The sequence below is a fragment of the Pseudophryne corroboree genome, chromosome 11, assembly GCF_028390025.1.
Source record: "Pseudophryne corroboree isolate aPseCor3 chromosome 11, aPseCor3.hap2, whole genome shotgun sequence".
NCBI classification, from domain to species: Eukaryota; Metazoa; Chordata; class Amphibia; order Anura; family Myobatrachidae; genus Pseudophryne; species Pseudophryne corroboree.
Genome location: NC_086454.1, coordinates 153,827,360 through 153,852,468, shown reverse-complemented (window position 1 = coordinate 153,852,468; position 25,109 = coordinate 153,827,360). Strand labels below are relative to the sequence as shown.

At 47.7% G+C, this 25,109-nt stretch overlaps 1 protein-coding gene and 1 non-coding gene across 3 annotated transcripts in view; one reads left to right on the top strand and one right to left on the bottom strand.

Moving 5' to 3' along the window:
* HNRNPUL2 (heterogeneous nuclear ribonucleoprotein U like 2) overlaps nt 1-25,109 on the top strand; it is a 124,174-nt gene that overhangs the window by 9,669 nt on the left and 89,396 nt on the right. For both annotated transcript variants that reach the window (XM_063944985.1, XM_063944984.1), the window contains exon 4: nt 17,277-17,416. In XM_063944985.1, coding sequence (XP_063801055.1) covers nt 17,277-17,416 — 140 coding nt within the window. The remainder of the gene's footprint in view (nt 1-17,276; nt 17,417-25,109) is intronic.
* On the bottom strand, nt 5,712-5,825 carry LOC134971042 (U5 spliceosomal RNA). Its single transcript, XR_010190197.1, has one exon. It is a non-coding gene; the product is annotated as a U5 spliceosomal RNA (small nuclear RNA).

Here is a 25,109-nt window from a genome sequence, read left to right as displayed (position 1 = left end):
GTACAGGACCCCTGGATCCTACAAGTAGTATCCAAGGGGTACAGATTGGAATGTCGAGAGGTTTCCCCCCTCGCAGGTTCCTGTAGTCTGCTGTACCAATGTCTCCCTCCGACAGGGAGGCAGTATTGAAAACAATTCACAAGCTGTATTCCCAGCAGGTGATGATAAATTTACCACTCCGACAACAAGGAAAGGGGTATTACTCCACACTATATGGTGGTACTGAAGGCTAGGTGAGACCTATTCTAAATCTAAAAAATTTGAACACTTACAAGGGTTCAAATCCAGATGGAGTCACTCAGAGCAGTGATAGCAAAGAACAAGGGGACTATATGGTGTCCCGGGACATCAGGGATGCTTACCTCCATGTCCCAAAATTTGCCTTTTCTCACCAAGGGTACCTCAGGTTCGTGGTACAGAACTGTCACTATCAGTTTCAAGACGATGCCGTTGGATTGTCCAAGGCACCCCGGGTCCTTACCAAGGTAATGACCGAAAGGAGGATTCGTCTTCAAAGAAAATGGACGACCTCCTGATAAGAACAAGGTCCAGAGAACAGTTGGAGGTCGGAGTAGCACTATCTCAAGTAGTTCTACGACCGCACGGGTGGATTCTAAATATTCCAAAACCGCAGTTGTTCCGACGACACGTCTGCTGGTCCTAGGGATGATTCTGGACACAGTCCAGGAAAAGGTGTTTCTCCCAGAGGAGAAAGCCAGGGAGTTATCCGAGCTAATCGGGATCCTCCTAAAACCAGGAAAAGTGTCAGTGCATCATTGCACAAGAGTCCTGGTAAAAATGGTGGCTTATTACGAAGCGCTTCCATTCGGCAGATTTCACGCAAGAACTCTTCAGTGGGATCTGCTGGACAAATGGTCCGGATCGCATCTTCAGATGCATCAGCGGATAACCCTATATCCAAGGACAAGGGTGTCTCTCCTGTGGTGATTACAGAGTGCTCATCTTCTAGAGGGCCGCAGATTCGGCATTCAGGATTGGATGCTCGTGACCACGGAGGCCAGCCTGAGAGGCTGGGGAGCAGTCACACAAGGAGTGTGATCAAGTCTGGAGAATTCTCTCCACATAAATATACTGGAGCTAAGAGCAAATTTATAATGCTCTAAGCTTAGCAAGACCTCTGCTTCAAGGTCAGCCGGTATTGATCCGGTGGGATAACATCACGGCAGTCGCCCACGTAAACAGAAAGGGCGGCACAAGAAGCAGGAGGGCAGTGGCAAAACTGCAAGGATTTTTCGCTAGGCGGAAAATCATGTGATGGCACTGTCGGCAGTGTTCATTCCGGGAGTGGATGACTGGGAAGCAGACTTCCTCAGCAGGCACGACCTCCACCCGGGAGAGTGGGAACTTCATCGGGAAGTTTTCCGCATGATTGTGAAACCGTTGGGAAAGACCAAAGGTGGACATGATGGCGTCCCGCCCGAACAAAAAAATGGGACAGGTATTGCGCCAGGTCACGAGACCTTCAAGCGATAGCTGTGGACGTCCTGGTAACACCGTGGGTGTAACAGTCGGTGTATGTGTTCCCTTCTCTGCTTCTCATAACCAAGGTATTGAGAATTATAAGACATAGAGGAGTAAGAACTATACTCGTGGCTCCGGATTGGCCAAGAGGGACTTGGTAACCGGAACTTCAAGAGATGCTCACAGAGGACTAATGGCCTTGGGAGCTAAGAAGGGATTTGCTTTCAGCAAGTACCATGTCTGTTCCAAGAGGAACCGTGGCATCGGTCTTTAAGAAAGGACCTGCTCCAGCAGGGACCTTGTCTGTTCCAAGACTTACCGCGACTGCGTTTGACGGCATGGCGGTTTGAACGCCGGATCCTAAGGGAAAAGGCATTCCGGAAGAGGTCATACCTACCCTGGTCAAAGCCAGGAAGGAGGTGACCGCACAACGTTATCACCACATGTGGTAAAAATATGTTGCGTGGGTGAGGCCAGGAGGGCCCCACGAAAAAAAAATTCAACTAGGTCGATTTCTGCACTTCCTGCAAACAGGAGTGTCTATGAGCCTCAAATTGGGGTCCATTAAGGTTCAAGTTTCGGCCCTATAGATTTTCTTCCAGAAAGAATTGGCTTCAGTTCCTGAAGTCCAGACGTTTGTCAAGGGAGTATTGCATATACAGCCCTTGTGTGCCTCCAGTGGCACCGTGGGATCTCAACGTAGTGTTGGGATTCCTCAAATCATATTGGTTTGAACCACTCAAATCTGTGGATTTGAAATATCTCACATGGAAAGTGAGGACGGCTGGAGTCAGAAAGTCTGACTTGCTGTTTATATTGTAGGCACCCAAAAAGCTGGGTGCTCCTGCTTCTAAGCAGACTATTGCTCGTTGGATTTGTAGTACAATTCAGCTTGCACATTCTGTGGCAGGCCTGCCACAGCCAAAATCTGTAAAAGCCCATTCCACAAGGAAGGTGGGCTCATCTTGGGCGGCTGCCCGAGGGGTCTCGGCTTTACAACTTTGCCGAGCAGTTACTTTGTCAGGGGCAAACACGTTTGCTAAATTCTACAAATTTGATACCCTGGCTGAGGAGGACCTGGAGTTCTCTCATTCGGTGCTGCAGAGTCATCCGCACTCTCCCGCCCGTTTGGGAGCTTTGGTATAATCCCCATGGTCCTGACTGAGTCCCCAGCATCCACTAGGACGTTAGAGAAAATAAGATTTTACTTACCGATAAATCTATTTCTCATAGTCCGTAGTGGATGCTGGGCGCCCATCCCAAGTGCGGATTGTCTGCATTACTTGTACATAGTTATTGTTACAAAAAAATCGGGTTATTATTGTTGTGAGCCATCTTTTTTAGAGGCTACTTCATTGTTATCATACTGTTAACTGGGTTCAAATCACAAGTTGTACGGTGTGATTGGTGTGGCTGGTATGAGTCTTACCCGGGATTCAAGATCCTTCCTTATTGTGTACGCTCGTCCGGGCACAGTACCTAACTGAGGCTTGGAGGAGGGTCATAGGGGGAGGAGCCAGTACACACCATGTGATCCTAAAAGCTTGCTTTTGTGCCCTGTCTCCTGCGGAGCCGCTATTCCCCATGGTCCTGACGGAGTCCCCAGCATCCACTACGGACTATGAGAAATAGATTTATCGGTAAGTAAAATCTTATTTTAATTAGCTTAATTTGGCCAATAATTACATGTTGAAGTGATTATTCTGCAAAGTAATGAGTTAAATTGTGTGGGACAGGTCTATGGGGGTGTTTATGGGGCCGGTGTTTATGTCTACAGGTAGGAGTAACAGGTTTTAAAAGTGGCAAAAATGACAATATATTTACAGCTGTTTTTATGCACATTAATTTGCTGAGCACATATACTTTCTATTTTTATTTTTTTCAGTGTTATAAAAATATATGTAAACCTGCCTTTGACACTTTAAGATCCACAAATTCTTTGCTTTGGACACCAACGACTTCTTTATGGTTATAAAAATAGGATTTTGGTACTTACCAGGTAAATCCTTTTCTTTGAATCCATAGGGGGCACTGGAGTACTCTTGGGATATGGACGGGCGTAGCCGAACAAAGGCACTGAATATTCAAATTTAGGACTCTCCCCCCCCTCCATATCCCCGAGTACCTCAGTGTACGACCTCAGTGTTTTTTACTGAGCGAACAGGAACGATATAGAGAGGTTGACAATGGAGAATACCTATAACATAACGGACAACAACAATGTTGACCCATAACCTTACTGTCAACTAAACCGTTGACACCATAACCGATAGAACTTTATAATTTGAACCAATCGGTGAAAATGTGTTACCATAAGCTCCTCTGAGCTTAATATCAATCAAGTAAAACTTGTTACCCTAAGCTCCCTTGAGCTTAAAATAACCCAGGTAAAACTGCTCTGGGTGGGCGTCCAGTGCCCCCTATGGATTCAAAGAAAAGGATTTACCTGGTAAGTACCAAAATCCTATTTTCTTTATCATCCACTAGGGGTCACTGGAGTACTCTTGGGACGTACCAAAGCTTCCCTCGTGGGCGGGAGAGCTGTTTGATACTTGTAACAGTAGGCAGGCCAAAGCTAGATGCTGATGGCGCCACCATTTATAACGTGTAAACGTGCACAAACATGGTGCACATGAAGGCTATATAGCCGCGTTTTAGACACTCCACGACCCACTGGGTCTGACATTCCCACAGAACCTGTGGGATGAGCTATTACTGACGTAGGCGATTGTAACTTAGCCTTAAGGTAAACCTGACTTGTAGTCATTATTATTACCCAACTGGATAATGTCTGCTGAGAAACTGGTTAACCCCAGTTGGCAGTATCCTAGAGAACAAACAACGTATTCATATCACGTACTGTTGACGTTCGGCATATAAACGCGTAATGCGTGTACCACATTCAGAATTCTAAAATGTGCTGTCCACACAGGAACCCCTATTGGTATATTGATGTGAAGAATACGAAAGCGTGATTCGTCCGAAGATCTGCTTTGTCATGAGAAAACTCAAATACGGTGGCTTGGAATACAAGGCACCCAAATATGAAAACAAAACCCTTGCCGAAGCCAAGACTATAAGAAAATTGTTTTCCAAAGTGAGAAACTTAATTCCCATTTGTTGAAAGGGTTCAAAATATGAAAACTGTAAGAAAACTGAACCCAACCTCAAGTCGCCTGGCGCTGTAGGTGGGATAAATAGAGTCTGAACTTTGATGACACCTTGTAGAAAGATGTGTACAGACGCAAATAGAGGCAAACGTCTTTGAAAATAAGTTTACCACACAGATACCTGCACTCTTAGTGCAGATCAACGCAGTTTTCCATGCCACCCCGTTTAACAGAATACGGGTAACTTGAAGGATGATGTTGGAAACTTCCAAGGTTTACAACCTATGTAAGCACACGAAATTTTGTAATAATGAGCTGCCTTAAGCGGCTTACTAGCTCGTAACATGGTTGGTATAACCGATACTGTAATGCTCTATTTCGTAATAATGAGCTGCCTTAAGCGACTTACTAGCTCGTAACATGGTTAGTATAACCGATACTGTAATGCTCTATTTCTTAAGAGGGCGGTCTGAACCCTCACCCTGTCAGCCGCAGCTGCGGTACATAGATAATAGGTACCTAGGTAACTATGGGTAAACGAACGTTCCCTGATGTAACAGGTTGGACGTATTATGAGCGGGCCAAGATCGTGTGCCAGTATTCCTTTAAAATTCGAGAAGCAAACTTCTCCGAAACCCATGAGATACCACCAGTATGTTGTGACGAACTGTCTTATGATCCGTTTTGGCAACGGAGAGAGAGCAGTGGAAAATGGTAGAGCCAGATACCCGATGCTGAATGACCACACGAATGTGAGAGACTCCACCGCCACTGCCCTTGTGATCTGTTTTGTACACATACTGATCTTTTCTAATTGTGGCGAGATGCCATCCTGTATACTTGAGGGTAACCCCCTTCTGTGGACTCACATATGACACACCTGTGGATTTAATGTCCAGTTTTCAAGATCCAAATCCTGACGGGTGAGATCCTCTGTCTAACAGATGTCCACTCACGGAATGATCTCTTGACATTTTCACATAATGGTGTTCTGAGCCATTGAGGATTTGAGTCACATGCCGCATTGCCATGCGGCTTCTTGGTTCTCATGCCGCATTGCCATGCGGCTTCTTGGTTCTCACTTGTATGCAACTGCCGTTGCCTTGTTTGACTGCTTAAGGCCAGCGTGAGGCAGGCATCAAAAATTTACATGAAACTCACGGTTGTTCCCCTCCACGGAAATCTTTAGTAAAAGGCGAAAGATTTATTCGTTCTGAAGAGAAACCAGAGTATATCCCTGGTCAGACTGAAAGCGAATCATGTATTGCATTGTAAAATGCACAGAGTTCTAGGACATTTATCGACCGCAAACTGTCGTGTTTTAGAACCTTTGTCTCCAGAGTATATGCACCCTTGTTCCTCTGTGGGAAACGCGAGTGAAGGGTGGCGAACTAAATTGAAAACACATCTTTATTCTTAATAGGTGAATACACCAATGTACCGCTAGTGTGCGTGTTTTGCACTAATTACTAGATGTACATTTGTTCTTGCTGGTGTAGTAGGTAAAAGTCTTTGATTTACCGTATTTATAATCTTACCTAGGAATTGACATCGTTTAGACGGAATTAGATGCGATTGTTTTCGAACTTGATCTGCTACCGCAGTATACCTTAGTAGCGCAAGTTAGAGGAACTTTGTTGAGACAGAGTTCTTATGTGAGATGAGCTATCATCCGAACATCACTTTGGTAAATACCCAAAGCGATAAGCAACGGTAGACATGAAATGGTTAATGGTTGTGGCGATTTGCAAACGCTAGAACCTGTGATGAACAAACCGGACTGGGTAAATACGCATTGTGAAGATCCAATGCAATTATGCAAATTTTGTGGCTCCAATAAGCAAATACTAACCGCAGAAAATCCATTTTCTAACTGTAGTAAATGACTTGCTGACTGATATTGCGACAGAGCTGTTTGGTTTTGCTCAAACAGAAGGGAATAAGTAACTTTGACTCTGTTGGCGTACTACTGCCTGGTTTATAAACCAGCAAAGACTAAATGACAACCTGCCAACCGTTCGACAGAGGCCGTTTTGTACTTTAAGCTGTAAATAGCTGAGACATGTATGAGTTGAAGTCCTGAAACCTCGCAACTGTAACATGTAAAGACACGCTTCCCCAACTGTAAAAGAGGTCATCAAACCACTGGCTTGTAACGTCATGTCGTCAACGTCAGCGTGACTGTTTCTTATAAAGGGATAAAACGCCGTTACAAGTATGCGCTAATGGCTGAATAGCCTAAAGGGATAAAATGCCGTTACAAGTAGATCAAATGTATGAGCAAACAAGCTCTGGCATTGTCGCGCTTAACTAGCGACCATGAAAATAACCGGCGTTAGCAGAAGCTTTACAGATATGCCCTGCAGCTTATTTTAACAGTGATCGGCATGGTTTCATACATAGATTCTAGTGACCCACATGTATCTGTGGTTTTTATAATGTTTGACAGAAACACATATACCAATGGCGGATCGCGTCCTTTTGGAAACGATTATGTATGGTTGTCCAAAACCCCGCACTATCTGCGTGCTGGACTAATGTACCCTTCTCACTTGTAGTTATCGGTGTAAGATTTGACATAGAATCGTGCATTAAATTATAAGACCAGTGAAATAAACACTCTGGTACCCAAAGGAAAATTGGCCCTTTGGAAAGACTGTCTTTTGTTAGCGCTGGCGGAGTCATTCCGAGACTCCGATTACCGCTGTTTTAATTTGAATTGCCAATGTTAACAATTTTAGTCTGCACTAGAGCCTTATTCGCTATGTAGACAGACATCATAATAGGCAACAAACAGACACTTGCACGACTTAATAAAGTTATTATATGGCATATATATCAATATATATATATGTTATTGCTGAACAGCATATTCTAAAGTGTTCTTTATGTGAAAAGCAGTTCACATGGGCATGAAACCCGAACCAAATTCCTACTAACACCCCTGCGCCTTCTGGTGGCTTAAAGATGTAGGGCAGGAATGTTCTAGAATCATCCTGAACTAAAAATTCCCACTAACACCCCTGCGCCTCCTTGTGGAGTAAAGGTGTATGGCCGGAATGTTCAGGAATTATAAGCTGGAAAAACAGCAATGATTAAAAATGGCTTATGCTTTCACTGAAAATCACAGTACAGGCAGTGTTAATATAGGCTTAATAGCCTTTTATACAGGTAATATATGCTTAATAGCGTATATGTTATTACAGGTCTATTATACAGTAAACCCATACACTTAGTTAACTTCCAGTTACTCTAAAACCAGCCTGCAGTGTATATATTATATTGCAGTCTTAACAAACTGAACAGCCTTTTTGTTAACCCATGCAGCCTCTGCTGCTATGGGCATTTACTCCCCCCTCACCCCCCCTGCAGCTGCGCTGCTTGTGAGGTAACTTCTATCCTATGTTACCTGCAGCGGATTGGAGCGGGTGCAGGGAGAGCGTATCAGCCCCTTGTGTCCCGCGATCTCCCCCTGTTCAGCCGTAGTGCTGTCCCCTCTTACACCGCAATAGCTAGCAGAGGGGTGCCGGGGAGCCGGATAGCGGCGGGGGACGGATGTAGGAGGCCAGCGGCAGCAGCCTGTCTCCGCAGCTGGCTGTATAGCGGACAGCGGGAGCCGGCCGGAAGTCGTGCGGCGCCGGATATGAGCGGCGTCGCTGGCTCTCTGCAGAGTAGCTGGCTCGGGCGGCGCTTTGTACAGCAGTGGCCGGGTACCAGCGTTGGGAGAGCGGCCGGCGTCTGATTGACGTGCGGCCGCTCGGAGCTGTGTAATCTCAGTTACCACCCCCTAGCTATACTGCAGTGTCCAGCTTAGCGATGGGAGAGCGGCCGCCGTCTGTGATTGACGTGCGGCCGCTCGGAGCTGTGTCCTCTCTGGGAGAGCGGCCGGCGTCTGTGATTGACGTGCGGCCGCTCGGAGCTGTTGACGTGCGGCCGCTCTGCTTCTTGGAACGGGTGCAGGGAGATAATTCAGCGGGGCATGAGCGGCGGCTGTAATCAGCTGTGGGCAACAGAAAAAATAAACACTTTCCCCACACTGCAGGGCGGCAGCGTGAGCTGACCGCCCTGACCCCACCATACCTTGTGCTGCAAGCTCCGTCCAGCTTGAGACGGGCTTCTGATGCTGGCTGTGACGGACTTCTAAGCTCTGTCCAGCTTTCAGATCATCATCTTGGCTGTGCTATCCTGGCTGTGACGGAGCTTCTTCTGTAAGCTCCGTGCAGCCTGCAGGAGACAGCTGCCTGTGGCTGTGAGGGTGCTCTTTGTGAGGACCGACACGCCATGCGCTGCCTTGCAGCGCCTGTGGCTGTGAGGGTGCTCTTTGTGAGGACCGACACGCCATACGCTGCCTTGCAGCGGCACCATCCCGGACCCCTGTTTTTCAAGAAACTGGGGAAGGGAAGTGTAAAATAAAAATAAAAATAAAATCTCAAATGTGGGCTCTTCCCACAAGCCTTGATGATCGTGCTGTGAGCACCGAAAAAACACTGAGGTCGTACACTGAGGTACTCGGGGATATGGAGGGGGGGGAGAGTCCTAAATTTGAATATTCAGTGCCTTTGTTCGGCTACGCCCGTCCATATCCCAAGAGTACTCCAGTGACCCCTAGTGGATGATAAAGAAATGTTAGTTTGCACTTTTGTGGTGTACAGGCTGACTTTACCACTTTCTCTGCAACGGGTACACTGTATTCCACAGGGAATAACATCGGGGTGTAGAGTTGGATCTTGATCCGAGGCACCAACAGGCTAAAGCGTTGACTGTTCCCAGGATGCCTTGCTCCGCCTCCTCTAACTCCGCCTCCAGGCACTGGAGCTCAGTTTGTAAGTTGGTGCCTGCAGTACAGGCAGCTAACGGGGAGAGCCGCGCTAGGCAGCCTTGGAAAGAGCTTTTCTGAAGAAAGAAGACTTCAAGGGCCATAGCACAGGCATTAAGAAGTGCTATATGTCAGTCTGACATCGTGCTGCGTCTCCCTCACCTCCCCCCAAAGGCGCTGTATACTCTTGCGCCCTGGTTGCCGGGTACTTACAGCGGAGGCGCTCAGTCTTCATCAGGTACACACCTGCCGCTGCTCTCTGGGATCTCGTGGCCGCAAGTTCAGGGATGAGGTAAGAGGGTCACCCCAGGCGGGACCCGCCGAATTTGAATCCGCTGCGGTTTCCGGAGACAGACCGCGCCGCTGGCGTGGACACTGTGGCCCTGCAGGGACCCCACTATATCCACCAGGGCAAGGGGCACAGGTCGGATTTACTAAAATCCGTTTGATATAGGCCCGCAGTACCCGGTGGGGAAGTCCAGCAGAGGGGATAAGGCTCTGACCTGTAGCCCCAGCCCCAGGCGCCATTTACTGCAAATGTTCCTGCTCTGGAGCTGCATCACTCCCTGTCAGCGTTTGGGCGCTATTACACATAGCTGTGCTGATCTGGGACTGCTGGGCATCGTCTGCTCTGTAAAGCAGCTTGTCTCATCAGCGCTGTGCATTTGCAGGACCCTTAAGTATTCGACAAGTCGATTAGACAGTGTTAGTTAAGAAAAAAAAAATTGTATGTATATGTAGCTGTTGCTGTAATTGTCATTTCTTGAAAAAGACCGCTGAGTGCCGTACCTTGTATGAACTGCACACACTCTTCAATGTGCACCGCTGCATGACATGATTAAGTGAGAGTGCCGGTTAATAGTCTCATATATATATATATATATATATATATATATATATATATATATATATATATATATATATATATATATATATATATATATATATATATATATATATATATATATATTTACATTTACATTTTTTTAATTATTTCTATTCTGGAACACAGTTTCTGAGGGTGCTAATGTTGGTCGGAATCATAAATATTAAAGAACAATATAAAATATGTAAAATTTATTTCCAATTTCCACATAACAGATATAATCAAAACTATCCACACAGGGAATAGTTCTAATTTAATCAAGCAGAATTTTCTTATCCTTTATTTGTATGGCGCCACAAGGGTTCTGCAGCGCCCAATTACAGAGTACATAAACAAATAATCAAACAGGAAAACAGTGACTTACAGTTGATGCCAGTATAGGACAAGTACAGGGTAAATAAACCTAGTTACATCAGCAGATGACACTGGAATAAGTATCAGGTGGCAGAAGACTGCTGGATTTGGTGCAGTTGAAGATTATTAAAGTAAGAGAGGATAAGCACATGAGGGAAGAGGGCCCTGCTCGTGAGAGCTTACATTCTAAAGGGGAAGGGTAGACAGACGGGTGACCCAGATGGGGTACATAGAGTGTGGAACAGAGGGTTAGGATGAGATTCTTGCCAAATAGTTGTTCAAAAAAAGGTAATGTATGTATCAAGAAGACACAGAACCCAACGCGTTTCGTCCCAAAGGACTTCCTCAGGTGTAAGTCTTGCATTGTTTTTCCATATAAACAAATAAAAGCTTACACATTTCGTTCGTAAAAATTATCCTTTTTATAGGGTATATATAGATGTGCTAGCCAACAATTGTGTTGGACCAAAGTGCAAAAGATCACAAGGAACACTACTGGACTTGGGATAGTCCTGCTGGATGGTATGTGGTGCTCTGTTATCTGTACTCTATTTCTGTTATTTACTGTAATGCTATGTTTTGTCTCCCTGTACTGTCCTTTGTACGGCGCTGCGAAACACGTGGCGCCTTATAAATAAAATGTAATAATAATAATAATATAGTGGTATTCACCAAGGCAATGATAAAGACTTGCTGTGTATCTGTCAAGATACAAATGTGGAATACATAGGGTTTTTTTGTTAGGTACTGTCTGGCTATATTGTACTGTTATGCCCTAAGGCTACATTCGCACACAATGTCTGGTACACAGGACGGGAGATCCGTGGCTGATCCTGCGTCATGCAGTGCTGACGACGTGGATGCACCTGCGGAAAATATTACAGCTGAGGGTCCAGGTACCATGGGTTCACTATCCCTCAGTCAGCCTGCAGCGCCGGTGGCACACAAAGTTCCACCCTGGCTACTTTTTATTTTTCTAATTTGCTGACTACGTTAGTAACGAGACTTATGCCCCCTGTGGGACCTCCTGTGCCATTACAGCCACATATTGTCCCTGCAGTTCATCCGCCATGGGCAGATAATCTGTCAACTCAGTTACAGCAATTAAATCAGTCTTTGGTTAAACAAAAACCAAACCCTTGCCCTCGTAGGACCAAGGGGTCATCTAAGCGGGCCCTTACGTCCTCACAATCCACGCATGTTACAGATACTTCATCCGATGAAGATGGCGCATATGATCCCTCAGACACTGATGCAGATGCATCAGATGGGGAATCTATTTTCACAGGTGGATGTTCCTGACCTCTTGGAGGCCATCAAACTGATTCTTCAGATTGATTGATGAATCTGAACCTCCAGATACGTCTAAGAAACACGATAAGTTCAAACGTCAGAAGGTCACTAAATTAGTTTTGCCCCATTTTGACCATTTAGTTGACATACGTCAGGAATACTGGAAGTATTCAGGAAGGACATTCTACCTGTCTCAGAAGATGCTCGCTCGTTACTACCTCGCTGCAGAGTTAAGTAAAAATTGGGAAAGAACGCTGCCGGTGGACTCGCATGTCGCACGTCTGATGGTGTCCTCTACTCTGCGAGTCACTTATCCGTTGGTTCCTTCAGAGAAGCGTGTGGAGGGTTGCTTGAAGTCTCTACACCCTTGCAGGTGCTGTGCATAGACGCACTATAGCGGCATCTTGGGCTGTGAAGGCTATTGAAGCCTGGGTTCAAGAAGTTGAAGCGGAGCTACCTTCTAATTTTTCTGATAATGCCAGACAGTGTCATCCTGGCGGCCAAAGCGTCTGTGCATTTTGGCCTGCCGGATTCTGTGATTGCGGTCCTGGTCTGTGGATCTGGACTCTTAAAAGACCTTGGAGGTTATCCCCTTGAAGGGAGACATCCTGTTTGGGGAAGATCTCAACAAGATTGTTTCTGACTTAGCGTCTGCATGTCTGCCGAGTACTAATCCTTCGGTTCAGAAGGCAAAGAGTACCACCTTTCGTTTATTTTGACCTTCAAGTAAAGCAACGGGTCAGGCATACCCAAAACGGGCTCGCGCTTCCAGAACCTCTAAGCCCAAACCTACACATTCATGGGCTGCCCGTCAGCCTGTTTCCAAACCAGACAAGCCTACTGCATGACGGGGCGGGCCTCCCCCTGGGGGACCCCAGGGTTGGAGGCCGATTTCTACGGCTTTCTCAGGTATGGTTACAGACCACTTCAGACGCCTGGGTGAGGGAAGTAGTCACTCACGGATACTCCATCTCTTTTAAGAAGTGTCCCCCTCTCCAGTTTTGCTTGGCAAATATCCCTTCGGATCCGGTAAAAGCAAAAACTCTTCATTTGGTGGTACAATCCCTCCTGGACACAAGAGTGGTAGTACCGTTACCTCTGGCTCAGAGAGGCAGGGGGTTACTATTCAACGCTGTTCCTAGTTCGGAAACCGAACGGGCCTCCCGGCCCATTCTCAACCTCAAGTCTCTGAACAAGTTTGACTGTTTCCAAGTTCCGTATGGAAACTCTTTGCTCTATTGTTCTGGCCTTGGAACCCATGGACTATATGGTATCCCTGGACATACAGGATGCTTACCTGCATATTCCTATTGCAGTTTTGCATCAGAAATACCTGCGGTTTGCTATTGGCAACCTACATTACCAATTCCAGGCCTTGCATTTTGGACTGACCACGGCTCTGCATATTAGTGTTCACTCTAGGAGTGAAAAGGGGCAGGGCGCCGGACTCTGGGGGCACATGTGCACCCGAAACGGGGCGCGGCCACGCAAATTAGGGGGTGTGGCCACGCCTACGTCATTTTAGGGGGCGGTGTGCCCACTGACGCTACTATAGAGAGCGTCTGTGGCCGGTGACGTCACTGTTGGGGGCGTGCCCAGCACCTCCGTCAGTGCTGTGCTTCCCCCAGCCCTCTCCCAATGTGTGAATGGATGCCGCGCGCATGCGCACAGCGTCTATACACGTCGGGAGGGCAGGAAGCGGGCGGCTGTTCTAGCAGGGCGCCGCAAGAGGGGCAGGGCGGGTTTTGCCTGCTAAAAAAACGGGCAGGGCGCGGCGCCCTGCTAAAACAGCCTAGAGTGAACACTACATATCTTCACCACGGTCATGGCGGTTATGACTGCTCTGCCGCCTGGGTATCAGGATCCTGCCGTATGTGGACAATTTGTTGATCCTGGTGAACTCTCCAGAGGTTCTCCTCCGTCATCTGGAACTGATTGTCCGATTCCTGCAAGCCCACGGGTGGCTCATCAACTGGAAAAAATCATCCTTACGCAGAGCATGGTGCACCTGGGGGCATTGTTGGACACACAACCAACGGTTGTTCTTGTCCCGTGAGAAGGTCCTGAAACTTCGGGACAGGATAAGATGCTTCCTTTTTTGTCCACGAGTATCGCTACGTTCGGGGATGCAAGTACTAGGCCTCATGGTGTCTGCTTTCGACATGGTAGAGTACGCTTATTTTTACGCTCTCCCTCTGCAGAAGCTATTCCTTGCCAAGTGAGACGGCCTGCCTCACCGGATCAGGTCTCGCATGATTTCCTTGACTCCGGAAGTTTGTCTGTCACTGAGCTGGTGGCTACAGGACCAACAGTTGAGCAGGGGTCATCCCTTCTGGATCTCCAACTGGGTCCTCCTAACGATGGATGCCAGTCCTGCGGGGTTGGGGCGCAGTGCTGGAGCATCTTTCTTTCTTTCTTTCTTTCTTTCTTTCTTTCTTTCTTTCTTTCTTTCTTTCTTTCTTTCTTTCTTTCTTTCTTTCTTTCTTTCTTTCTTTCTTTCTTTCTTTCTTTCTTTCTTTCTTTCTTTCTTTCTTTCTTTCTTTCTTTCTTTCTTTCTTTCTTTCTTTCTTTCTTTCTTTCTTTCTTTCTTTCCAGAACAGACCTGTTCAAGTACAGTCGGACAATGCCAACACGGTGGCATACAGAAATCAAGGCTGCACTCAAAGCCGCATGGCGATGTTGGAAGTGTCAAAGATTCTTCAACGGGCGGAACGCCATCTGCCATATCGGCAGTGTTCATTCCGGGGGTCCTCAACTGGGAAGCGGACTTATTCAGTCAGGACGTAAACGCCGGAGAGCGGAGCCTTCATCCAGAAGTATATCAATTCCTAGGGGACAAGTGGAGCCTACCAGATGTAGACCTGATGGCGTCTCGACACAATCACAAGGTTCCGGTCTTCAGAGCAAGGACAAGGGATACTCAAGCAGCGTGTTTGGACGCACTGGCAATTCCGTGGAACTTTTGGCTGCCGTACGTGTTACCTCCGGTGCCACTCCTGCTCAGGGTAATGAAGTTTCAAGCAAGAAGGATTCCTACTTACGATCGCTCCAGCGTGGCCCAGACTGCATTGGTTCTCAGACCTACAGGGTCTCTCGATAGAGCGTCCTCTTCTACTTCCTCAACGCCCAGACCACCTCGTTCAGGGCCCCTTTGTTTACCAGGATTTGGCCTGACTGGCTTTGATGGCGTGGCTCTTGACGCTTCAGTCCTGAGGGCCAAAGCTTCGGCTCGGATTTATTATAAGGTCTGGAATTCTTACTTCACCTGGTGTGGCTAAGAATTTTGATGCATGTAAGTTCAGTACTGCCAAACTACTAGCGTTTCTGCAACAGGGCCTGGACTCAGGACTTCGTCTGGCCTCCCTCAAAGTACTTGTTTCAGCCTTGTCGGTGTGGTTTCAGAGAAATTGTGAGACTGCCTATTCATACCTTCACTCAGGGTGTTTTACGGTTTCAACCTCCCTATGTTCCTCCTGTGGCTCCTTGGGATTTGTCAGTTGTCCTGGATGCCTTACAAGAGTCTCCGTTTGAACCTCTTGAGTCTGTGGACCTTAAGTGGCTTATGCTTAAGGTCTTATTTTTGCTGGCTATTGCCTCTGCTAGACTAGTTTCAGATCTGGGTGCCTTATCCTGTAGGTCTCCCTTCCTGCTTTTTCACTGTAACCGTGTGATTCTTAGAACTTGCCCTGGTTATCTACCTATGGTGGTGTCATCTTTCCACCTTAACCAAGAGATTGTGGTTCCTGCCTCTCTCCTGATTTGTCCTCCAAAGAATGATTTTTGGATGTGGTACGGGCTCTCTGTATCTATGTGAAGAGAACCACCTCCCACAGGAGATCTGATTCTTAGTCCTTTTTGGTTTTCACAAACTTGGCTGGCCTGCTAATAAGCGGACTTTGGCCAGATGGATTAGAATGGTAAGTGCACAAGCTTATGTACAGGCTGGACTTCCAGCTTCAGCTACTATCAAGGCCCATTCTGCTCTGTTGGGCTTTCTTGGGCGGCCCACCGTAGCGCGCCCTGAGAACAATTTGTGCAAGGCGACTAAGTGGTCCTCAGTGAACACGTTCATTATGTTCTATGCTTTTGATACTTCCGCCTCCCAGGATGCTTCCTCTGGTCGCCGGGTTCTTGTGCCTGCTACAGTGCGTCCCCTTCCATGAGAAACTGCTTTAGGACATCCCCGATGTTATTCCCTGGGGAACCCCAGTGTACCCCGCTGCAGAAAAGGAGATTTATGGTAAGAACTTACCATGGTTAAATCTTTGAGGTACACTGGATTCCACAGTGCGCCCATCCTGGCGCACTTAGCTTCTTTGTGTTTGTTTGGCATTAGCCGCTGGTATTTTCTCTTGTCACGAGTGTGGTTCGCTGTGGCTACTAACTGTTATCTGCTTTTATCTGCTACTGCATTGGACCGGTTAACAAAACTGAGCTCCAGTGCTTGGAGGTGGGGTTATAGAGGAGGCGGTTCAAGGCACACTGGGAAAAATCAAAGCTTTAGCCTGTTGGTGCCTCTGATCAAGATCCAACTCTACACCCCGATGTTATTCCCTGTGGAATCCAGTGTACCTTGCAGAAAGATTTAACAAAGGTAAGTTCTTAACATAAATCTTCTTTTTTCCCACACTTAACATGGCTAAAATCATAGTTACATTTTCCAAGTGAATTGCACTTTAGGCGGCAGCACGCATAGATGCGATTAGTGACATAACTACATGATGAGCAAAGATTTTGCTGCAGCTAATTGAATCTGCCACTTATTGCTAATATTTTATTTATTTTTTGATATGGGAGAATCCAATTAGCGGCGGGTATTGCCCCTACAAGGAAAACTCTGCGATGACCCATTGATTCTGAATTATACATGATATCAATGGGTTTGCGCAACACAGAGTTTGCAGAACAGGGAGAATGCTTTTATCGAATAGCTCCAAGTGTGAAACCTGGAGCTATTTCCTGCATGGCAACTCCTGGGGCTAATTGGTTCTCCCTCCCCCAAGCTGTCTCAGTCAAAATATATGTAGGGTGCATAACGAGACATTCAGCTCCTGAATGTGGCCATTGAGTGATGAGGTCACTTTGTGAATGGTAAACGGCCAAACGTGTTCGCTTTGAACAGTATATTTCTATTTTTCCCTTGCACCCCAATGTTTTATTGAAATAAATCCTATTGGACTTGTCTTTCTTATTGCCTATTAAGGAGGTTCTACTGATCTTACTTTAGCTAATGTATAATGAGGCAAGTACACTGGTTATTTGTTTCTGCTCTCTACATAGGGAACACATTGCTGTAGCTTTATCTATGATTACATTTTGTTGTCTTGTATTTCAGCCACCTGTGATCTTCAGTTTAAAATGGATAAGGACCGCTTTGGTGGGCAACCTCTCTTTGCAGAGAGATTTCCATCCCTGTGGTCAGGATCTCGAGCAACTCATGGTGTAACAAAGGGAAAGGCTTACTTTGAAGTTAAGGTGAGTCCTTTATAGTTCTTGGCATTCTATAGCTAGCATATTTATTGCATGAAGCAGAGTTGTAAAATTATCCACTATAGATGCGGCTGTGTTGTATACACAAATATAAGGAGGTAGGTGTTCATCCCGTGTGATTATTTTTTTATTTTTTTTTCCTTTGCAAAAAGGGAAGGCTTTGTCTAGGTCAGTGGTTCCAATGACCGTCCTAATGGTACCCTGACAGTCCAGATTTTAAGGATATCCTGGCTTGAGCACAGGTGACTTAATTAGTACCTCAGTCAGTTTGATTTAACCATCTGTGTTCATCAGTGGATATACTTAAAACATGGACTGCTTGGGTGCCTTGAGAACTGGATTTGGGAACCACTGGTCTTTGTAATACACCTTAACACTAGTACCCTAATCCTTTCTCTTAACCCTACTACCCTAACCACCCCAACCCTTACCATTATTAACCCTAATTTCTCTGACGTCCTAGTGGATGCTGGGTACTCCGTAAGGACCATGGGAAATAGACGGGCTCCGCAGGAGACTGGGCACTCTAAAAGAAAGATTAGGTACTATCTGGTGTGCAATGGCTCCTCCCTCTTTGCCCCTCCTCCAGACCTCAGTTAGAATCTGTTCCCGGCCCGAGCTGGTTGCACACTAGGGGCTCTCCTGAGCTTCTAGTAAAGAAAGTAATTTGTTAGGTTTTTTATTTTCAGTGAGATCTGCTGGCAACAGACTCACTGCTACGAGGGACCAAGGGGAGAGAAGCGAACTTACCTGCTTGCAGCTAGCTTGGGCTTCTAAGGCTACTGGACACCATTAGTTCCAGAGGGATCGAACACAGGCCCAGCCTCGGTCGTCCGGTCCCGGAGCCGCGCCGCCGTCCCCCTTGCAGAGCCAGAAGCAAGAAGACGTCCTGAAAATCGGCGGCTGAAGACTCCGATCTTCATTAAGGTAGCGCACAGCACTGCAGCTGTGCGCCATTGCTCCCTATGCACACCACATACTCCGGTCACTGATGGGTGCAGGGCGCTGGGGGGGGGGGGGGGGCGGCGGCGCCGCCGCCCCGGGCAGCAATTAGAGTACCTTACATTGGCAAACAGCACATAATATAGTCTAACAAACTATATATGTGCAAAAATCCCCTGCCATAATATAACTATAAGAGCGGGAGAAGTCCGCCGAGAAAGGGGCGGGGCTATCTCCCTCAGCACACTGGCGCCATTTCCTCTTCACAGCTCCGCTGGAAGACGGCTCCCCAGGCTCTCCCCTGCAGTTTCCAGGCTCAAAGGGTAAAAAAGAGAGGGGGGGCACTAAATTTAGGCGCAAACTGTAGATGTAAAGCAGCTATAGGGAAAATCACTTTGTGTTAGTGTAAATCCCTGATTATATAGCGCTGTGGTGTGTGCTGGCATACTCTCTCTCTGTCTCCCCAAAGGACTTGGTGGGGTCCTGTCCTCAGTCAGAGCATTCCCTGTGTGTGTGCGGTGTGTTGGTACGGCTGTGTCGACATGTTTGATGAGGCTTATGTGGAGGCGGAGCAGGTGCCGATAAGTCTGATGTCACCCCCTGCGGGGCCGACACCAGAATGGATGGATATGTGGAAGGTTTTACACGACCGTGTCAACTCCTTGCATAAAAGGTTCGATGACATAACAGCTGTGGGACAGCCGGCTTCTCAGCCAGTGCCTGCCCAGGCGTCTCAAAGGCCATCAGGGGCTCAAAAACGCCCGCTACCTCAGATGGCAGACACGGATGTCGACACGGAGTCTGACTTCAGTGTCGACGAGGACAAGACTAATGTACATCCACTAGGGCTATCCGTTACATGATTACGGCAATGAAAAATGTGTTGCACATTTCTGACATTAACCCAGGTACCACTAAAAAGGGTATTATGTTTGGGGAGAAAAAGCAACCAGTGTTTTTTTCCCCCCGTCAGATGAGTTGAATGAAGTGTGTGAAGAAGCGTGGGCTTCCCCCGATAAGAAAATAGTGATTTCTAAAAAGTTACTGATGGCGTACCCTTTCCCGCCAGAGGACAGGTTACGTTGGGAGACATCCCCGAGGGTGGATAAGGCGCTCACACGCTTGTCAAAAAAGGTGGCACTGCCGTCTCAGGATACGGCCGCCTTAAAGGAGCCTGCGGATAGAAAGCAGGAGGCTATCCTGAAGTCTGTATATACACACTCGGGTACTATACTGAGACCTGCAATTGCTTCAGCTTGGATGTGTAGTGCTGCAGCAGCTTGGTCCGATACCCTGTCAGAAAATATTGATACCCTCGACAGGAATACGATTTTGCTAACCATAGAGCATATTAAAGACGTTGTTTTATATATGAGAGATGCACAGAGGGATATTTGCCGGCTGGCATCTAGAATTAATGCAATGTCCATTTCTCTGACGTCCTAAGTGGATGCTGGGACTCCGTAAGGACCATGGGGAATAGCGGCTCCGCAGGAGACTGGGCACAACTAAAGAAAGCTTTAGGACTACCTGGTGTGCACTGGCTCCTCCACTATGACCCTCCTCCAGACCCCAGTTAGAATCTTGTGCCCGGCTGAGCTGGATGCACACTAGGGGCTCTCCTGAGCTCCTAGAAAGAAAGTATAATTTGGGTTTTTTATTTTACAGTGAGATCTGCTGGCAACAGACTCACTGCAACGAGGGACTGAGGGGAGAAGAAGCGAACCTACCTGACTGGAGATAGCTTGGGCTTCTTAGGCTACTGGACACCATTAGCTCCAGAGGGATCGAACACAGGACCCAACCTCGATCGTTCGGTCCCGGAGCCGCGCCGCCGGCCCCCTTACAGAGCCAGAAGCAATAAGTGTTCCGGAAAATCGGCGGCAGAAGACTTCTGTCTTCAACAAGGTAGCGCACAGCACTGCAGCTGTGCGCCATTGCTCCTCATGCACACCTCACACTCCGGTCACTGATGGGTGCAGGGCGCTGGGGGGGGGGCGCGCCCTGAGCAGCAATATAAACACCTTGGCTGGCAAAATCATCACAATATATTGTCCCAGAGGCTATATATGTGATAAAATACCCCTGCCAGAATTCCTGAAAAAAGCGGGAGAAGTCCGCCGAAAAAGGGGCGGGGCCATCTCCCTCAGCACACTGGCGCCATTTTTCCCTCACAGCTCCGCTGGAAGGACGCTCCCTGGCTCTCCCCTGCAGTGTCAAGCTACATAAGGCTGTGTTTCCCAACCACGGTCCTCAAGGCACACTAACAGTCCTGGTTTTAGTGATATCCAGGCTTAAACACAGGTGACTTAATTAGTAGCTCAGTTATTTTGATTTAACCATCTGTGCTGAAGCCTGGATATCACTAAAACCTGCACTGTTGGTGTGCCTTGAGGACCGCGGTTGGGAATGCCTGACATAAGGGTAAAAAAGAGAGGGGGGGCACTAAATTTAGGCGCAGTATATATAATATAAGCAGCTATAAGGGAAAAAACACTCATTTATAGTGGGATCCCTGTGTTATATAGCGCTCTGGTGTGTGCTGGCATACTCTCTCTCTCTGTCTCCCCAAAGGGCTTTGTGGGGTCCTGTCCTCAGTCAGAGCATTCCCTGTGTGTGTGCGGTGTGTCGGTACGGCTGTGTCGACATGTTTGAGGAGGCTTATGTGGAGGCGGAGCAGATGCCAATAAATGTGATGTCACCCCCTGCGGGGCAGACACCTGAGTGGATGGACTTGTGGAAGGAATTACTTGAAAGTGTCAACTCCTTACATAAAAAATTTGACGACACAGATATGGGACAGCCGGCTTCTCAGCTCGTGCCTGCCCAGGCGTCTCAATTGCCATCAGGGGCCCTAAAACGCCCGCTCCCTCAGATGGCAGACACAGATGTCGACACGGATACTGATACCAGTGTCGACGATGATGAGACAAATGTAATGTCCAATAGGGCCACTCGTTACATGATTGAGGCAATGAAAAATGTGTTGCACATTTCTGATGTTACCCAGGGTACCACAAAAAAGGGTATTATGTTTGGGGAGAAAAAGCTACCAGTGGTTTTTCCCCCATCTGAGGAGTTAAATGAAGTGTGTGAAGTAGCGTGGGCTTCCCCCGATAAGAAACTGGTAATCTCTAAAAGGTTACTAATGATGTACCCTTTCCCGCCAGAGGATAGGTCACGTTGGGTAACACCCCCTAGGGTGGATAAAGCGCTTACACGCTTATCAAAGAAGGTGGCACTACCGTCTCCGGATACGGCCGCCCTAAAGGAACCTGCTGATAGAAAGCAGGAGGCTATCCTGAAGTCTGTATATACGCACTCAGGTATTATACTGAGACCAGCTATTGCTTCAGCATGGATGTGCAGTGCTGCAGCTGCGTGGTCAGATTCCCTGTCAGAAAATATTGACACCCTAGACAGGGACACTATATTGCTAACCATAGAGCATATTAAAGACGCAGTCTTATACATGAGAGATGCACAGAGGGATATTTGCTGGCTGGCATCTAAAATAAGTGCACTGTCCATTTCTGCCTGGAGAGGGTTATGGACTCTGCAGTGGACAGGTGATGCAGATTCGAAAAGGCACATGGAAGTTTTGCCTTATAAGGGTGAGGAGTTGTTCGGGGATGGTCTCTCAGACCTAGTTTCCACAGCAACAGCTGGGAAGTCAGCATTTTTACCACGTCTCCTCACAATCAAAGAAAGCACCGTATTATCAGGTACAGTCCTTTCGTCCCCAAAAGGGCAAGCGGGGAAAAGGCGCGTCCTTTCTGCCCAGAGGCAGAGGTAGGGGGAAAAAGCCCCCCCCCCCCCCCCCCCCGTTTCCTCAAGTCTGCCTTACCAACAACTCCCTCAGGCAGGGAGGCTGTGCTAGAGGCAATTCACAAGCTGTATTCCCAGCAGGTAATAGTCAAGGTACCCCTCCTTCAAGTTCAAGATTGAATCGCTCAGGGCGGTTATTGCAAGCCTGGACGAGGGGGATTACATGGTATCACTGGACATCAAGGATGCTTACCTGCATGTCCCTATTTACCATCCTCACCAGGAGTACCTCAGATTTGTGGTACAGGATTGTCATTATCAATTCCAGACGTTGCCGTTCGGCCTGTCCACGGCACCGAGGGTTTTTACCAAGGTAATGGCCGAAATGATGATACTCCTTCGAAAAAAGGGAGTTTTAATTATCCCGTACTTGGACGATCTCCTGATAAGGGCGAGATCAAGGGAGCAGTTGTTGGTCGGTGTAGCACTATCTCAGGAGGTGCTACAACAGCACGGTTGGATTCTGAATATTCCAAAATCGCAGCTGATCCCTACGACACGTCTACTGTTCCTGGGGATGATTCTGGACACAGACCAGAAAAAAGTTTCTCCCGGAGGAGAAAGCCAAGGAGCTGTCATCTCTAGTCAGAGGCCTCCTAAAACCAAAACAGGTATCGGTGCATCATTGCACGCGAGTCCTGGGAAAAATGGTAGCTTCCTACGAAGCAATCCCATTCGGCAGGTTCCATGCAAGAACTTTTCAGTGGGACCTGTTGGACAAGTGGTCCGGATCGCATCTTCAGATGCATCGGCTGATAACCCTGTCTCCAAGGACCAGGGTGTCTCTGCTGTGGTGGCTGCAGAGTGCTCATCTTCAAGAGGGCCGCAGATTCGGCATACAGGACTGGGTCCTGGTGACCACGGATGCCAGCCTTCGAGGCTGGGGGGCAGTCACACAGGGAAGAAACTTCCAAGGACTATGGTCAAGCCAGGAAACTTCCCTGCACATAAATATTCTGGAACTGAGGGCCATTTACAATGCCCTAAGTCGGGCAAGACCCCTGCTTCAAAACCAGCCGGTGCTGATCCGGTCAGACAACATCGCGGCAGTCGCCCATGTAAACCGTCAGGGCGGCACAAGAAGCAGGATGGCAATGGCAGAAGCCACAAGGATTCTCAGATGGGCGGAGAATCACGTACTAGCACTGTCAGCAGTGTTCATTCCGGGTGTGGTCAACTGGGAAGCAGACTTCCTCAGCAGGCACGACCTCCACCTGGGAGAGTGGGGACTTCATCCAGAAGTCTTCCAGCTGATTGTAAACCGTTGGGAACGGCCACAGGTCGACATGATGGCGTCCCGCCTCAACAAGAAGCTAGAAAGATATTGCGCCAGGTCAAGAGACCCTCAAGCAATAGCTGTGGACGCTCTAGTGACACAGTGGGTGTACCAGTCGGTTTATGTGTTCCCTCCTCTTCCTCTCATACCCAAGGTACTGAGGATAATAAGAAAAAGAGTAAGAACTATACTCCTTGTTCCGGATTGGCCAAGAAGAGCTTGGTACCCAGAACTTCAAGAAATGATCTCAGAGTACCCATGGCCTCTGCCGCTCAGACAGTACCTGCTGATGCAGGGGCCCTGTCTGTTAAAAGACTTACCGCGGCTGCGTTTGACGGCATGGCGGTTGAACGCCGGATACTAAAGGAAAAGGGCATTCCGGAGGAAGTCATCCCTACGCTGATTAAAGCTAGGAAAGAGGTGACCGCGAACCATTATCACCGCATATGGCGAAAATATGTTGCGTGGTGTGAGGCCAGGAAGGCCCCAACGGAGGAATTTCAGCTAGGCCGTTTTCTGCACTTCCTACAGTCAGGGGTGACTATGGGCCTAAAATTGGGTTCCATTAAGGTCCAGATTTCGGCTCTGTCGATTTTCTTCCAGAAAGAACTGGCTTCACTGCCTGGAGTTCAGACATTTGTAAAGGGAGTGCTACATATTCAGCCCCCTTTTGTGCCTCCTGTGGCACCTTGGGATCTCAACGTGGCGTTGGAGTTCCTAAAGTCACATTGGTTTGAGCCACTCAAAACTGTGGATTTAAAATATCTCACGTGGAAAGTGGTTATGCTATTGGCCTTGGCTTTGGCCAGGCGTGTGTCAGAATTGGCGGCTTTGTCTTGTAAAAGCCCTTATCTGATCTTCCATATGGATAGGGCAGAATTGAGGACTCGTCCCCAGTTTCTACCTAAGGTGGTATCAGCTTTTCATGTGAACCAACCTATTGTGGTGCCTGCGGCTACTAGGGACTTGGAGGATTCCAAGTTACTGGACGTAGTCAAGGCCTTGAAAATATGTTTCCAGGACGGCTGGAGTCAGGAAAACTGACTCGCTATTTATCCTGTATGCACCCAACAAGCTGGGTGCTCCTGCTTCGAAGCAGACTATTGCTCGCTGGATCTGTAGCACAATTCAGCTTGCGCATTCTACGGCTGGACTGCCGCATCCTAAATCTGTGAAAGCCCATTCCACCAGGAAGGTGGGCTCTTCTTGGGCAGCTGCCCGAGGGGTCTCTGCTTTACAACTTTGCCGAGCTGCTACTTGGTCAGGGTCTAACACTTTTGCAAAATTCTACAAATTTGATACCCTGGCTGAGGAGGACCTTGAGTTTGCTCATTCGGTGCTGCAGAGTCATCCGCGCTCTCCCGCCCGTTTGGGAGCTTTGGTATAATCCCCATGGTCCTTACGAAGTCCCAGCATCCACTTAGGACGTCAGAGAAAATAAGATTTTACTCACCGGTAAATCTATTTCTCTTAGTCCGTAGTGGATGCAGGGCGCCTATCCAAAGTGCGGATTGTCTGCAATACTTGTATATAGTTTTCTCTGACGTCCTAGTGGATGCTGGGGACTCCTTAAGGACCATGGGGAATAGCGGCTCTGCAGGAGACTAAGCACAACTAAAGAAAGCTTTAGAA